Source organism: Anguilla anguilla, chromosome 1 (assembly GCF_013347855.1).
Source record: "Anguilla anguilla isolate fAngAng1 chromosome 1, fAngAng1.pri, whole genome shotgun sequence".
NCBI lineage: Eukaryota > Metazoa > Chordata > Actinopteri > Anguilliformes > Anguillidae > Anguilla > Anguilla anguilla.
The window spans coordinates 57988342-58003142 of NC_049201.1; the positions used below are offsets into that span (position 1 = coordinate 57988342).

Here is a 14801-nt window from a genome sequence, read left to right on the forward strand (position 1 = left end):
ACAGCAAAGCACAGAAATCAGTCAATTCGACACGCCTCTAAAAACAGCATTACACACCCTCATCCACTCCAGATTCATATCCCCAGTGTTTAGAGTGGAAACCCGCACCGTGCCCACAGAAAGGCTTGATTAGCATGCAGGACTGCAGCGTTTGAGGGGCATCGGCCTATGAAACCGCTAATAAGTGGAGAGAATCTCGAGCGAGCTCGCAGATTCGCTCCAGCTGCTTGTTTTGTTGACCCTCGGAGAGGGCGACCTTACATGTGGTCGGGAAACTTCAGTGCCTCTCGCTACGGCCATGAAAATGCAATGGGCCGCAGACATTCCACACGCTGCCGGAAACGCAGGCGGAGGCAAAGATGCAAAGATACTCAGGCTTTAAAGGGCACCTGGGGTTCTGCAGTGGAATAATGATGCTCAGGGGCAGGGCCTGGTCGGTAATACAGTACCAAAGCATTTATTAACCAATCAGGCTTCATAATATCAAAACCAAATGGTAGAAACATTTGTGCTGTAATATATTACAATAGCAATATAAATGTAATTCTATGAGTTCAGTCAGGCTACTTTTGCAAATGAAGTATGCGCAACATGGGCTGCTGGATGACTTGTCCCGTTAAGAAACTGTCCCTGTTTAAATGTGCCCCCTCAATGACAATGCATGAGGTCAGCTGCTACATTGCAGCATGAAAAGAAGCCGAAGCCGAGAGCATATTCCTCCATATGCCCTCCTGAATTTACACAGCATGCAGCCATGAGGCAGCTGCACGAAAACAACTGGACACTCCAAATATGGAAAAAGCAGAAAAATTAGGGATGTGAATGGGTTTGGAAGACATATGACCTTAGATTGCAATGATATATATTCTCAGTGAGGAAAACTGAAGACTTACTTGTTCCAAGCCTGTCTCAGCTTCTTTGGACTGTACACAGTAAAACGATCTGTGAAAGGGAAAGGGTGAAGAAAAGCACAACTGTCACGGATGTCTTTTCATACATTCAGCAAATAAAACAATAAATCAGGGTGACTACGGTTTCTTTTTTAATTAACAAAACATTACAGTATTTTACTGTGTTACAAGAAAAACTAAAAATAATCTTAATTCTTTTTTTAAAAGAGAGCAGACAATCAGCCCTGATTATTCAAAGAGGGGGGAAAGTATACAATTACAGACAGAGACATTGGTAACTGCCATAATAAAGTAAACAAACCACAACATCACACTCAGTAAAGTTTTTGCCTGTTCTTGATGAAACTGTCTATACAAGCCCTAGATTGGCATTAGCAGTGAACTGCTTTAGAGTTGCCTTGCATCTCAAAGAAATTACGGGCATCACAGTTGAGAAATATGCACTTTCGACCAGTTTCCCCTAGTATATGATGTCTTTTCCTCAGGCTTCCATGCCAACATCAGCTTAGAGACTGATCCTCATGAAAGATCAGCAAGTTGAAAAGTCTTAGTGACTGAAACTCCTGTCAAACATGCCTCAAAAACTGCCCCTCCTTCACAGTCACTGAGATCTCTTCTTCTACCCATGGCAGCCAAAATAATGAGCAACTGGGCCTGTCCAGCATTTCAAAACACAACAGTGAGGATGCTAGAATGTCACTTGTTTAATTAACTCAGGAACCACACCTGTGTGGAAGAACCTGCTTACAATATACTTTGCATCCCTCATTAACTCAAGTGTTTCCTTTATTTTGGCACTTCCCTGTAGAATCACAGTACAGAAAGAGGCAAGGTGGGGAATCTACCTCCCTGCCACATGGGGAGCTTTACATATGGACAGAGAGTCCACCACCCTACAGACTGTACCACACCGTCTCCCAAAATAAATAATGCTAATACTGATATTATTACATCTTTCAAGTTGTATGTTAGTATGATTAAGTGAACTTAGACGCCAAAATTTTGTTTAATGTCTAATCACAGACCTGAAAAACAGGTCAGCTCCCAGAGACCCCTCAGCTGGTGTTCATTCTTTCATGGGCAGCCAAAGGCTAACATGTTGGCTTTAACGACCCAACACCAAACTGCCAGGAAATGAAGCAAGCCACGAAAAATGAGCGGGACTAATTCCTGCTCATGTGTGTGTATGTGTGAACACAGTTCATTCGTCTCTCACACTACACAGCAAATAGACTCAACAAACCCCTGTGAACTGGCCACCCGTCAGGTGACGTCCTCCTGCCCACCATGCCTCCTGCCCCCCCACCCCCCCTCCCCATCATGAGCTGGGCAGCTGACAGCCGCACATCACCCCACCCCTGCAGGAGTGCACTTCTTCCGCCAAAACAGACCCCACCAGCAAGAGCGTTATGGGCACACAGCCCAGAGTGGAAAGAATGTGCAGTGTTTGAATTTTGATGATCAAATAATACAAAGATGGGAACTTTCATTGGCTGTATTCAGATGTACTCTGTCTCCATAGACTGTCTCCAGTCAGCAGCAGAACCAGGAACTTGGGGCTGAGAACAGAGGTCTAGATGGGAAGGGACTTAGGATCGTAAGACTGGGGAGTGTGGCAGGAAGAACCCGGGCCTCTTCAATGGACAGCAGAGTGAAGAATAACAGATACAGAGTGGGGCAGTATGAATAAAGGACTTGGGTATTACAGATACAGAGTGGGGCAGTATGAATAAAGGACAGGGGTATTACAGATACAGAGTGGGGCAGTTTGATGAAGGACTGGGGTATTAAGATATAGAGTGGGGCAGTTTGATGAAGGACTGGGGTATTAAGATACAGAGTGGCGCAGTATGATGAAGGACTGGGGTATTACAGATACAGAGTGGGGCAGAAGGAAGAAGGTCTGGGGTATTAAGCACAAGCAGCAGGGCAGTAACAACAGATGCTTGGGGTATGAACAGCATGGGCCTGGTGCCCGGGGAAGGCATCATGAAATAGGGAGTTGTATCAGAAGAATTAGGAAAAAATTACCTTCTTCAGAGGTATCCATTAGCATCAGCTTCTTGGCTGTCTTAGTATATAACATCAGAAAACAATTCCTTTGAGGCCTGTTAATTTATTTATTCTATTTACTGAGACCAGTTAATTAATTTATTAACTTTACTACTGATTACAAAAATGCTTTTTTAATACCTTTCAATCAGTTTGTGTTGTGTCTTTATGCCTTCACAGTGATAATGTACTAAACAGTTCCATATAAAAATATTTGAGCAACTCTGTGTGCAAGCGTGCGTGTGTGTGTGTGTGTGTGTGCGTGTGTGAATGCGTGTGTGCTTGCATGCCTGCGTGTGTACAGGTGCTTCAGTATTTGCTTCAGTACTTTTTATTTACTGACATAGGAAGTTGAACTAAGGATCTCCATTAGGCTACAGTGCCCTCTGCTGTCTGAGAGCTCAACAGCCACATCAGTCCATTAGTTACAGTGGACAGTATCAAACAAAACACCAGAACAACAATGTAGGGTCTCAGGCAATTAAACAATTCCAAGCCCTTGGGACTTTATAACCAAGCCCTTTATAAATTAGATTAGCGGCTAATTAAAGTCAATCGGTTTCCTTAAATGTCATTTTAAATCACATCTGTGATAAATATCTAAATCTAGCACAAACACTTCTTTAACAATCATCTCCCTCAAAATATGCAAAACACATTAGGAAATAATCCTGAACCAGACTGTTTAATTTGAGACTGATTTCAGAGATAGGTTGGGTGCACAAAATATGCTAACGAACAGGAGGCAGCGTAAGTCAGGATGAACTGCCAGACTGCAACAATAGGAGTGTAGCACTGCAAGAATGCACAAATCAAAGACAAGGGAATTACATTTTGGAGAAGTGGAAATGTATCAGTCATAAAAATAGTTTCATTTAAAAGCCAATAAATTGTCTGTGCCCTGTTGAAAAGGGTCTAATAAAGGGTCTGGTTGTGAAGTTTGGAGAACATCCAGAATTAGCCAACTTAGGCACTGAAAACACTTTTCTGTGCACTCACAGAAACAGGGAAGAAGCAAAAACATGTATAGTGATTCTTTTGACTTCTTCAGCATGACCGAAAAATATAAAATCACAGCATCTCCTAGTATATTACACTTCTCATTTTATTTCCCTGACCTAGGCTCGTCAAAATAATATATTTACAAATTCAAAGGACTTTTACTTCAAAGTCAAAGTCAGGTATTTAAAAAAAAATCAGTAACATTTACCTCATATAAATGTAATAAAATTTGTAATTAACAATTTTGTACTTAGTTTAAGATAATTACTCTGTCATTATCAGTGGATTTTCAACTGGGCTAGCGAACACACTGCACACCCTCTCTGTCACTAGAACCAAGCGGTCCAGTGCATGGCTGAGGGGCCAGGGACCACTGAAGATCTGAGATACAGCCGTGATGAAAACATTTAGCATACAGTACTTTTCCAGCTCTATAAAATGATTATTGGAAAAAAAAATAGTGTATTTTTTGCTCAAAATAAGCATATTAGAGCATATTAAGCTAACAAGAAATATAGTAATCCAGCTTGCTGCCACATTCTGAATTCTCCAGAGAAACACCACTTCATTGTAATGGGAGAGAGAGACTTTAGGAAGCACAAAAAACAATGACTTATAACATGCTGACAAACACTGTCTCCTCTGAACCAATCAAAACACTTTGCTCGCCATAGTGATTCATTTTGTTAAAAGAGTCACTGATAACACATGACAACTCTGCCATTTTAGTTTTTCTTAGGCCTCAATCTCCCATCCATACTATTAGGCACTTAACTAACCGTACTAGGTGTAATGGGAATATAAGTACATGCGCATAAATGGCACAAATGGGACTCCTTTACAGAAAGGAATCAATTACGTAGCTTATTTTCCTTGATCGTTTACCACATTGAGGGATGTCAGTGCGGATTGAGCTCAATTAATGACATTTCGTGAGGGCCTGAGGACCCAAGCTCACGACGGGCCCTTGGAATTTCACAAACATGTCAGAACCAGAAGCATCACACAGCGATGGCCCAAAGGACAGAGGATCCCCGCTGTCGCCACAGCTTCACCGAGATCAGACAGAGGAGCACCGGGCTAATTGGCCGCCGGAGATGGGGCAGAGCTTCAGCTGGGCACTGGTCTTAGACTGTCAGCTTCTGCTCTGGAGCGGCTGCTGTTCTCTGTTCACATTACATCTGCGGCATCGCTTTTTAATAATTAGCTCTCGGGTGGGGGGGGGGGTCATGTGTGACTTTCACTACATTTCTTCTGTCCCGGCCCTTTTGAAGGCGCTTAATGTCTACAAATAGCCATAAAATGGTATAACAGTAGAGGCGCTAGGGTGGAGCATTGAAGGGATCAAGTCTTTGACAGGAAGATGTTTGTACCTTTTAAGCCAGGGCAATTAGAGTAATTCACCGACAGAAATCAAGCTATATGAACAGGTTTTAAGAGTTATGTCGGCCTCGGGCTAAATTGTCTGACAAGCAAGAAAAATGGGGTGTGTGAAGAAATGTTAGCGGTGTTTTGCAGACTGACAGCGAGATGAATGAGATGAATAGCTGTGAACAGGCACTATTCCAAGCTGAGGGACTACGCACCTGGCTTGAAGTGAGGCAGGGAGTGGACACCGGGCCACGTGTCCTCAGAAGGTGTGCCCAGGACCTACAATGACACGGATCACATTCTGTAACACTGGACCCAACCGTCACTGATATAACATTCAATCACCCAGGCCCTGCAATAGCAATGCTGCACTCCAGAATGACACGGAGGTAGACGCACATTAGATAGCGTCACCCAAGGTACAATGATAAAAACATAATGGTCTTTTATGACATGCTAATGTATACCGCAGAGACATACAAACCTCTCATTTTAACTATGATCTTCAACAGCGAGTCCAGCTTTAAACCATGCGGCCATAGTAGCCGATAAAAACAAGGGAGTATGAGACCTGCTACCAGAAATGGAGTGTAAATATTGCGGTATCACAGTTCCCAACAAAATGAGAATGTCAGCATGGCAGTTTAAATGCTCCCTGTTGGTACTTATTGCTGGTTAGCGATGGCCTGTGGGATAATATGGTTATAGTCATTATAGCTGCTCGTTGGAAACCAATTCACTCAAATGGGAATCAAAACAAGACAGCATGAAGTTGTTATCCTTCCAGAAATCTGATGAGGCTTCTGAACAAGAGGCAGAGAGAGGAGGCTTTGAGCTGTTGCTCTTTCAGATCTGGAGTGAAGAATGTCTGAGCTCCTGTTTATCCGAAGCTCAACCCGGGTTGACCGCCCTAGAAGGGGGAGGAGCCCAGTGGAGGTGCCCTAAGCTCCGCCCCCATGGGACACGGGTGAGCACACAGCTCCATTAAAACCAGCGCTGCGCCGCACCCCAGACACCTCAATCACAAAACAGGGCGAGAATAAACCGCAGCAGAGACATGGGTGAGAGAGAAGGAGAGAGGGGAAGAAAGTGAGACGGGGCACTGAAGAGAAAAAAGAGGAGAAAGAGAGAACAAAAAAAGAGCTGGCCCACTGGTGGCGGAGTGACAGGACCCCCCACGCTGAGCGCCGCAGCCCTGGCAGAGAGAGGGCCCTTGAAGGGGGGCAGCCTCTCTGGTGACGGGCGCCAGCCGCCGAGCGCCGGCTGATTAACACCCAGCCGCAAATCAGGCCAGCTCCCTGCAGCCCCAATTTGCACAGCCTCGTCGGGTCAGAGGAATTCAGCAAAACCTGCCTTCTGAAGGCCGAGTGCAGCCAGGGCTTCTGAGCACGTGCAAGCAAGTAAAACTAACAGGGTCGGTGAACAGAAGCTGGCTTTGACAGGTCCGCAAGAGGTCGGCTCTCCATTTTTAATACCGACTCTGAGCATAAAATCACAGAGAAATGCGTCCATTAATGTTGCCACACTGTGTCAAGGCTGTCACATATAAACAAAAACGCAAAAAAATTCCATTACTCCAGCAATAGCAAAAATCAGCATGAAGGCAGATTCCAGACGGACCCGTTGGTACCATTCAGGCAGAGTATATTTTGTAATTCTGCGATTTTCTGCTTTACTGCCGGGCCTCGCATCTGTGGTATCGATAACAGGAAAGGGGACTGGAGACGGAAAATCTGTTTGAAATTGAAGGCATTGGCAGGGATGCAGGGGAGCGAATATGAAAGGCTGCTGAGGTGGAAGGCTGCGCTTCGGTTCAAAGAGAGAGCTGAAATTACTGGGTCAAAATCAATGTCTGCAAAAAGTTGTGATGAGCCAGACTCTGTGTGAGGTGGAGACACAAGGCTGTGAGTATGTGTGGGGTGTGTGGTGTGCATGTGTGTCTGTGTGTGTGTGTGGTGTGCGTTTGCACATCAAAGATGACAAACCACTTTGCATTAAACAGTCAGGAATTCTAAAAGGCTAAATTTAAAATGACATTGGTAAAAATAATTGCACTTTACAAGAGGAAAAACAGGCATTATTTATAAGGTAAAGACATAGTACAGAGATGGAGAAAGCAAGAAGAAGAGTGATCATCATATTCAGCTACAGAAGCCAGAGATTCACTTCCATCAGCTTTTATGACATAAACAGTAACAGTTTAACAGTACTGCAGTAATATTTCCATGTTCCTTAAACATAATCACAGAAATAGTTGTGTGCTTGGGTGGATAATTAACAGCCATCAGTCCTAGAGGCCTGTAATATAAGTGAATTTTAGTGTATGATAAAATCTTTGAAAATAGTTTAACTGGATGATATAATAAGGTTAAATATTTTTGTTTATAAAAAAATACTTTAAAAGGAGACTATAGTTATTATCTTTAAGCCTTTTCACAAAGCTGGCTTTAAATATGCTAAGTTTAATTTTCATGATCTGGTCTGAATGAACATAACCACTGAAAATCATGAAAGTTCTGAAATGCAGTCTAGGATTAATGCAATCTTCCTAACACAAGTCAGATTTATTGAGTGTAATCATTGTTGGATTTTTGGCACAGAGCATGTGTTTCCAGTTCATTTTTTTCCCCTGCAGGCAAGTAATGCTTCATGACAGTAAAATTTACTGTTATAATAATACAATAAAACATGTATGCCTCTGATGTTTGTTTTTTTTTAAAACTTTTGGCCCACACTCTTTTTTATTATACGATTATTACTTTCAGTTTTTATAACTGTTAATCTGCAATTCACACCTTTTTTGCTGTGTAATCTTTTTACATGCCAGCAATGTCTGCAATAATGTCTGTAAAGTACTTTTTTTCTCCAATCATATGTTCAAAGTCAGACTAAATAAAAATAAGAGTCCAAAATGTTACTGTCATAACACCATTATTGCCATGCAAGATACTAAATGTAATTATTCTGAATAGATTAGCTTCAATTTCAAGTAATACCCCCTTTCTTTTCTAATGAAAAATTCTTAAGTTCACAAACTTTAACATCTCCTGAATCTTGATTTATTCATCCATAACTCAAACCCTTTACCATTTAAATGAAAAGAGCACTGTTTAGCTTGGAGGAATATCTCAAATTGCATTACTTTGTAAAATCAATTTATTTTTAAATAAATAAAACAATGGCATACGTTATGAAATGCAAAAATTCTGCTGATCCAGCAGAGGGCAGTAGAGAACTGTAAATACAACAGCAGTCAGCGAAGTGGAACGCTTCAATGACAATCAATGACATTCAGGTCCACAGTAAAACAGAATCCTACTGCGGCTTGAATATAGATGTTCATAAAATGTTAATGTGTATATATGTGGGCACTGTTAGTTACCCTTAGTAAAACCCATTGCTTTTAACCAAAAAACTAAGATGTATGCCATTTACTTCGTCTCTGGCTATTGCCACTTAAGTTTAGCAAAAAAAAAAAGCACTGAAAACACACAAATGGTATGGATACACACAAGCCTAACACACATACACACGCACATACGCACACACACCTCTGCGCACACACAGAAACACACACACACACATACCCACACATACACCCACCCACACACACACACACACAGACACACAAAAGAGAGAGCTGTTTAAGCTGTGGAAGGACGGGGGAGAGGGAGGTGTGTTAAAAGTGACTTCAGCCCCACACAGAGGGTGATTATCCCATCTGCCTGTCAGCCAAACGCCGCCCCTTCCTCCCGGCCTCCGGGGGCAGCAAGTGAAATTAGCCCCCCCCAAAACTCCCCTTATCCTCCCGGTGGGGGATCACTCACACTCTTAATTACAGCACACACAAACACCATCGGTCACCGCAGTGCCGAGTACCCCGATCGCTTCATCATCACGCACGCTGTCAGGAATTCATTACACTGCGGACCTCCTTAATCCATCACAGGTGAACTGCGGCAGCCTTCCCAAAACAGCGCATGCAGCTGGGCTGACGTCTTGCTAGCGTACCTTACAGTGGGCCACTGAAGCCTGCCGACTGAGTTAGTCATAACCATAATAATAAGTTACCCCTCCCATAATCTCAGCAGGCCTAGAGTCTACTCTCAGCACGGTGACAGTATTTGTACTTGTCTGTGCAGTTACATATCATCCAGCTATTGCTGGGGGACAGTTATATCACCTCAAACCTACTCTGAGGCTAGAGAGAGGGAGATATCACTCATCCAGTTTAACACAACCCAGTGAGTGGACTCCACCGGTCTGAACTGCAGTGCTCGCCATGTACCCACTCTGCTCAGCTGCACTACTGTTCAGCTTATTGAAAGTAGAGATACACAGGACTACTCCTGTAAGTGATTATTCATTATACTAAAATGTGACATTTCTTTCTGGGCTACTACTGCAGCTTCCACTCATTGTAGTTTAAGAGAGCGCATGCCACGGCAATGCAGGAATAACACACTTTGATTTTAAACTTATTTTATCAATGGGCTGAGTTCAAGGATATCAAAAAGGAACAAACATTTATAGAACAAAGGAACCTGTGCCACCAGCCAAGCACTGATCTAATCCTGCTAGCAAAGAGCAACCAGCTTAGCAAATGACTGCTTTTATCTCTTTGGGGGAATGTGAGAGCCTGTTTGTCCCCTCTGATTGGAGTTCTGTAGACTAATGGTATTTAGCACAGCTGGTATAATTACATGTTGTATATTTAAAAGATGGTGACAGAGAAGGAGGCACAGATGCACCCATGCCTTGCTAGTCCAACTGAGAAAATGCAGCCATGTTAGACCATTGTTGAATCCTATATTGTACAATTGCTTGAATGTACACCTTTGCTTGACCATTGCTTGAAGATGCCCACCCCCCCGACCCCCAGCCCACCCCTGGAAAAAAGTACATATCTAATAGCGAATGAGAAACAGAATACACAACAACAACATAACAATTTGGCCTTATTATGAGCCCCCGCAATATCTGGACAACTATGACCCTGCTGCACTATAAAAAGGCTTTTACGTAGATGGGTGGCTATCCGAGAGCGTTATCCTCCTCAATTACACCAAGGCATCCTGGGTAACGACATCAGTAATCTGGCAGAATTCACATTCAGCAGAGACATTAGCAGATGAAGCGTATTGAGTTTCAGGAGGAGCATGCTCCCGGAGCTCTTAAAAGCTGGTCAGCACACACAAATTAAGATGCTATGCCCTGACAAATTTGGAATGGAGGGGAATAGAATGGTATGGAGCGGAGCACGCACACTCTTCTGAACACCACTGTAAAGGACAAAGGGCCAGAGAACACAGAGCCTGAATTAGCGGGATGGACTGGGTGTGTGCGCGTGCGGGGCGGGTCAAGCTGGAGTGAGGGCAACCAAGCCCTGACCGAACGGGGCGAGGGGCGAGGGCGCTGATGGATCTCCATCCCAGCCCTGCACGTCAGCCATAGCATGCATTATTGATGCGGGTTTTTAATGCCTTTTGAAGCGAAAGAAGAAAGCTGGGGATTAGGGCACCATCTGAATGTCAGCCTCTTTCTTTTGAAGGAGAAGTACAGCACATCTGCAGGAGGGGGAGGGGGTTTTGACACTCAACCACTGCCAGAGACAGGTGTGATCAAGGGTGCGATGTTAGCACTATTCCAATCCCATTTGCAGCCAACAATACAAACCTCAGATAAAATTCTGGGTTGTACACGGCTGAACCTTAGCTCACAAATAGACATGCTCTAATTCACCATAAGCTGCCTGAGCAAGTGATTCCCTTTAAATTTCAGCCAGGCAAACCTCACAGCCTTAGCCAGGCAGCAGATGCACAGTAGAGAGCAAGGGGAACACATTAGTGTGACTGATTTTCAGTGACAAGGGAATTTTATTTAAATGTAATCATTAAATTATGATTTAAAAAATTTAAATATTACATTAAATCTATACAATGATAGATCACAGCCCTAGAACATGCAACCACATTCAGTTATTATAGCTGCCAGAGAACGCACATTCTACAATCAGCTGGGTGCTTTTGAGGTTTCCCTGAGCGTTCCTTGAGAATGGGAGTAACAGATTCAGATAATAAAATTAACACACAACAATTAATGCATGTGGAATTCATAAATCCAATTAGTTTAATGGCCGATTTGTATGATCAAAACAGCCAAATAAGTTAACTTCCCTATTTTTCTGAATAGCTATAACATCTAAATAGCCACTACGACAGAAAATGATTTTTGCTTGAACATTAAAATAAGAATACCCTGCTTGTAAATGGCTCACATGCAAACGTTTAGATGCAAAATATGTTTACATTTCTTGTTATATGAACTGTGTTGTAAATATAAGGACAAACTATAGGGCATTACATATTTTAATAATGCCTTCACAGAGGCCATAGAATTGGCACAATGAAGATGTCCTAGATGATATGACCACCAAACATGCATTATATCCAAAACTGTTGAGAGGTAAAAGGTCCATTTTATCCAGTTGAGCATGCAAGGAATCAAATGTGAACAACAAAAAATAGACAATGCACCAATACATAATATTTCAAATATCCAAATGTATATATAATCACAGTGATTTCAGTGTATTATGTATTAGGCTGAATATGGTTCTCAAAATTCATTATTCATAAATATTAAGAAGCATTGCTGGATTGGGAAAACACACACAATAATACATATATTCAAAAAATTGCTACACATGTCCCCATACAATTCTATAAAAATTGTAATTTCAGTCATAAAATAGATTTATTAACAAAATGAATTTTTTCTATATGAGATAGAAAAACATTTCTATCGCTGATAAACAATTCATCGGAGAGTACATATATTAGTAATAACATTTTTCATTGCTGATTCTATTTAATTTAATTTAAACATATTACAAAAGAGATAAAAGAGACTATAAGATCAGATTGTAAAAACTGGAAAAAAAATCAGTCATGTCAACGCAAAGACAACAAAGCCCAAGACTGCTCTGAAGAAACACATGGGACCACGTTACTACAAGGTCAAAGGTCGTGGCATCGTAACACTCGCTCCTGCCGCACGGGCTCAGAAAATATTCTGTCCCAAAATAGCCAGGCTGTGAGCAGAGCGCATGTATTTTTTAACAGAGAGATTATAAATTTGATTGACAGATCTATCTGAAGGTGAAAATACGAGGAGGTTAATCAGGGTTTCGGTCTGGGCTGGTGACCGGATTCCCCCTCATAGAGCGATCTTTATTTCAGGCGTGCGTTCAATGGGTCAATTATAGCATCTCTCACTGCGGCAGATGTCTGCCTGCATCGGGTAATAGCGACAGTTATTATGACATCACTGCATTTATTTTGTTAACAAATGCCCTTATCCAGGGTGGATTACACTGCTTACATTCTACACATTACTCATGTATACAGCCGGACCAAGGGCTTAAAAAAGCCAGACACAGTTTAAACCTACAACCTTGTACAAGTCAGCTGCACTTCTCCGACCACTATAGCTGCCATGCAGCGTTTTAATGCTAAGGCAATAACCATGAAACCCGGAGTTCAATAAGTATTTACACAGCTTCAGAACCCCTCTCGCATGGAATGTTCTGCCTTTCTCCCTGAATCCCAGAGTGTAAAATCCTGAATATATACAGCAGCATTATTGTTGTGTGTTTTTGTGAGAAGGGGGCATGTGAGACTCCAGCGAGCAGTCTTATTATTCCCAATGTCAAGAGCATCTCTGGTGGGAGAGAATTGAAATGCGATGTGCATTGTCTTCTGGGTAAACACTGACACACATGAACCCAGATACCTACACACACTCCTGGCAAATTCACACAGACCTGTCCGTATTCATGTTCTGTTTCTGGGGAGTAATAATCTTCTGGCTGACATAGACACATATATACTTTGTCTTGCCTTGACCTCCACATTACAAATTCAAATAGATTAAAACCCAGTAGACACAGCATATCCTGAATATTATCATCAGACAAGGACTCTACAATATTGCCTAACAAGATTGCCTAATTAAAGAAAAACTCATGAAAAAAAGCTCACAGCCCTCTGTGCCTTTAAAAATCCTCTGGCTTCAGAAGATTAAAGAAACAATTCCTGCTAGTAAGACAAACAACTTTGCATAAAAATGCAATTTAGTGCAAACAAACATGTGTCAGCATAAACCCCTTGAGCAAACTCAAGCATATTTTAATGATATACTGATGGTAAAGAATCTCAGGAATCATTGTAGTTCCATTATGGGTACAAAATTATATTATAAAACTGGACAGGCTATTATACATACGTTGAATAAGAGTACTAAGGCTCTACCACACAAACGTGTTATATAGTGCAAGTGTACAGTTGGACATACAAAGAATTTTGCAATCAATGACGATCATCAGATCCCTCTTGTACCCAACAGCAGATCCAGGATCAAAGTAGTAACCATAACTGTAACCCTTTCCATTACATTAGCAATTATTAAACTGATGTAGGATCAGGGTTTTGTGGTAGAATCTACCACCATGTAGTTTCTCAGCTATAGTCCACTATAAGACTAAAAATATCCAGACACTCCTTGGACTGCGGCTGTTTTTCATTGTTTGGGCTAGGCTCCTTAGTTCCAGTGAAGACAAGTCTTAATGCTACAGCAGACAATCACATTCTAGACTATTCTGTGCTTCCCCAACATTTTTGGGAAGGCCCTTTGCTGTTTCAGCATTACAATGCCCCCAAGCACACAACGAGGTCCATACAGAAATGGTTTTGTCAAGAATGGTGTGGAAGAACTTGACTGGCCTGCAGAGCCCAGACCTCAACCCCATCCAACACCTTTGGGATCAACTGGAAAGCCAACACCGATCCAGGCCTTAAACGTCCAATCAATGCCCAAGGTCACAAACAGTTTTCTGGCTGAATGGAAGAAAATTCTAGTAATGCTCCAACATCTAGTACAAAGCCTTCCCTGAAGATTGGAGGCTGTTATAGCAGCAAACGGTGGACCAGATCCATATTAATGCCCATCATTTTGGAAGAGATGTTCTATGTCAGGTGTCCACATACTTTTGGCCATAGTGCACTTAGTAGAGTTCCTTCAGCCAACTACTATTGCAGTTTCTTTTTCACTTATTGACTATTCTTTTCCAGAGACTTAAAATTCAAAACAGTAGATGAACATGATAATTGTCAAATACTGACAATTTAAAAAAACCATCAGTATAACCTGCCAGTATTTCCTTTCACGGAAGACTATACTCAGTAATATTCAGAGCAATAACCATCCGAAATTAACATGGATTTCTTGAAAGAACAGCGAGAAAACAATGTCAGAACGTGAAAGTAAACTGTCAGTTTCAAAAAAGCAGGAATGTTTTCAGCCAATACCCCGCCTGAGGTGCATGTTACATTTTTACATATTTATCAGGCATAAACGTGGATCTTTTTTCGCTGACAGCTGAGTACACAAGGCGAGGGAAAACCT

The 14801-nt window shown here is 42.0% G+C and overlaps 1 protein-coding gene across 3 annotated transcripts in view; it reads right to left on the reverse strand.

Annotated features, from left to right (window-relative positions):
- The window catches only part of cdk14 (cyclin-dependent kinase 14), a 143270-nt gene that overhangs the window by 49763 nt on the left and 78706 nt on the right, over nt 1–14801 (reverse strand). For all 3 annotated transcript variants that reach the window (XM_035432088.1, XM_035432107.1, XM_035432097.1), the window contains 2 exons: nt 5552–5615; nt 894–942 (listed from right to left, as the gene is read on the reverse strand). In XM_035432088.1, coding sequence (XP_035287979.1) covers nt 894–942; nt 5552–5615 — 113 coding nt within the window. The remainder of the gene's footprint in view (nt 1–893; nt 943–5551; nt 5616–14801) is intronic.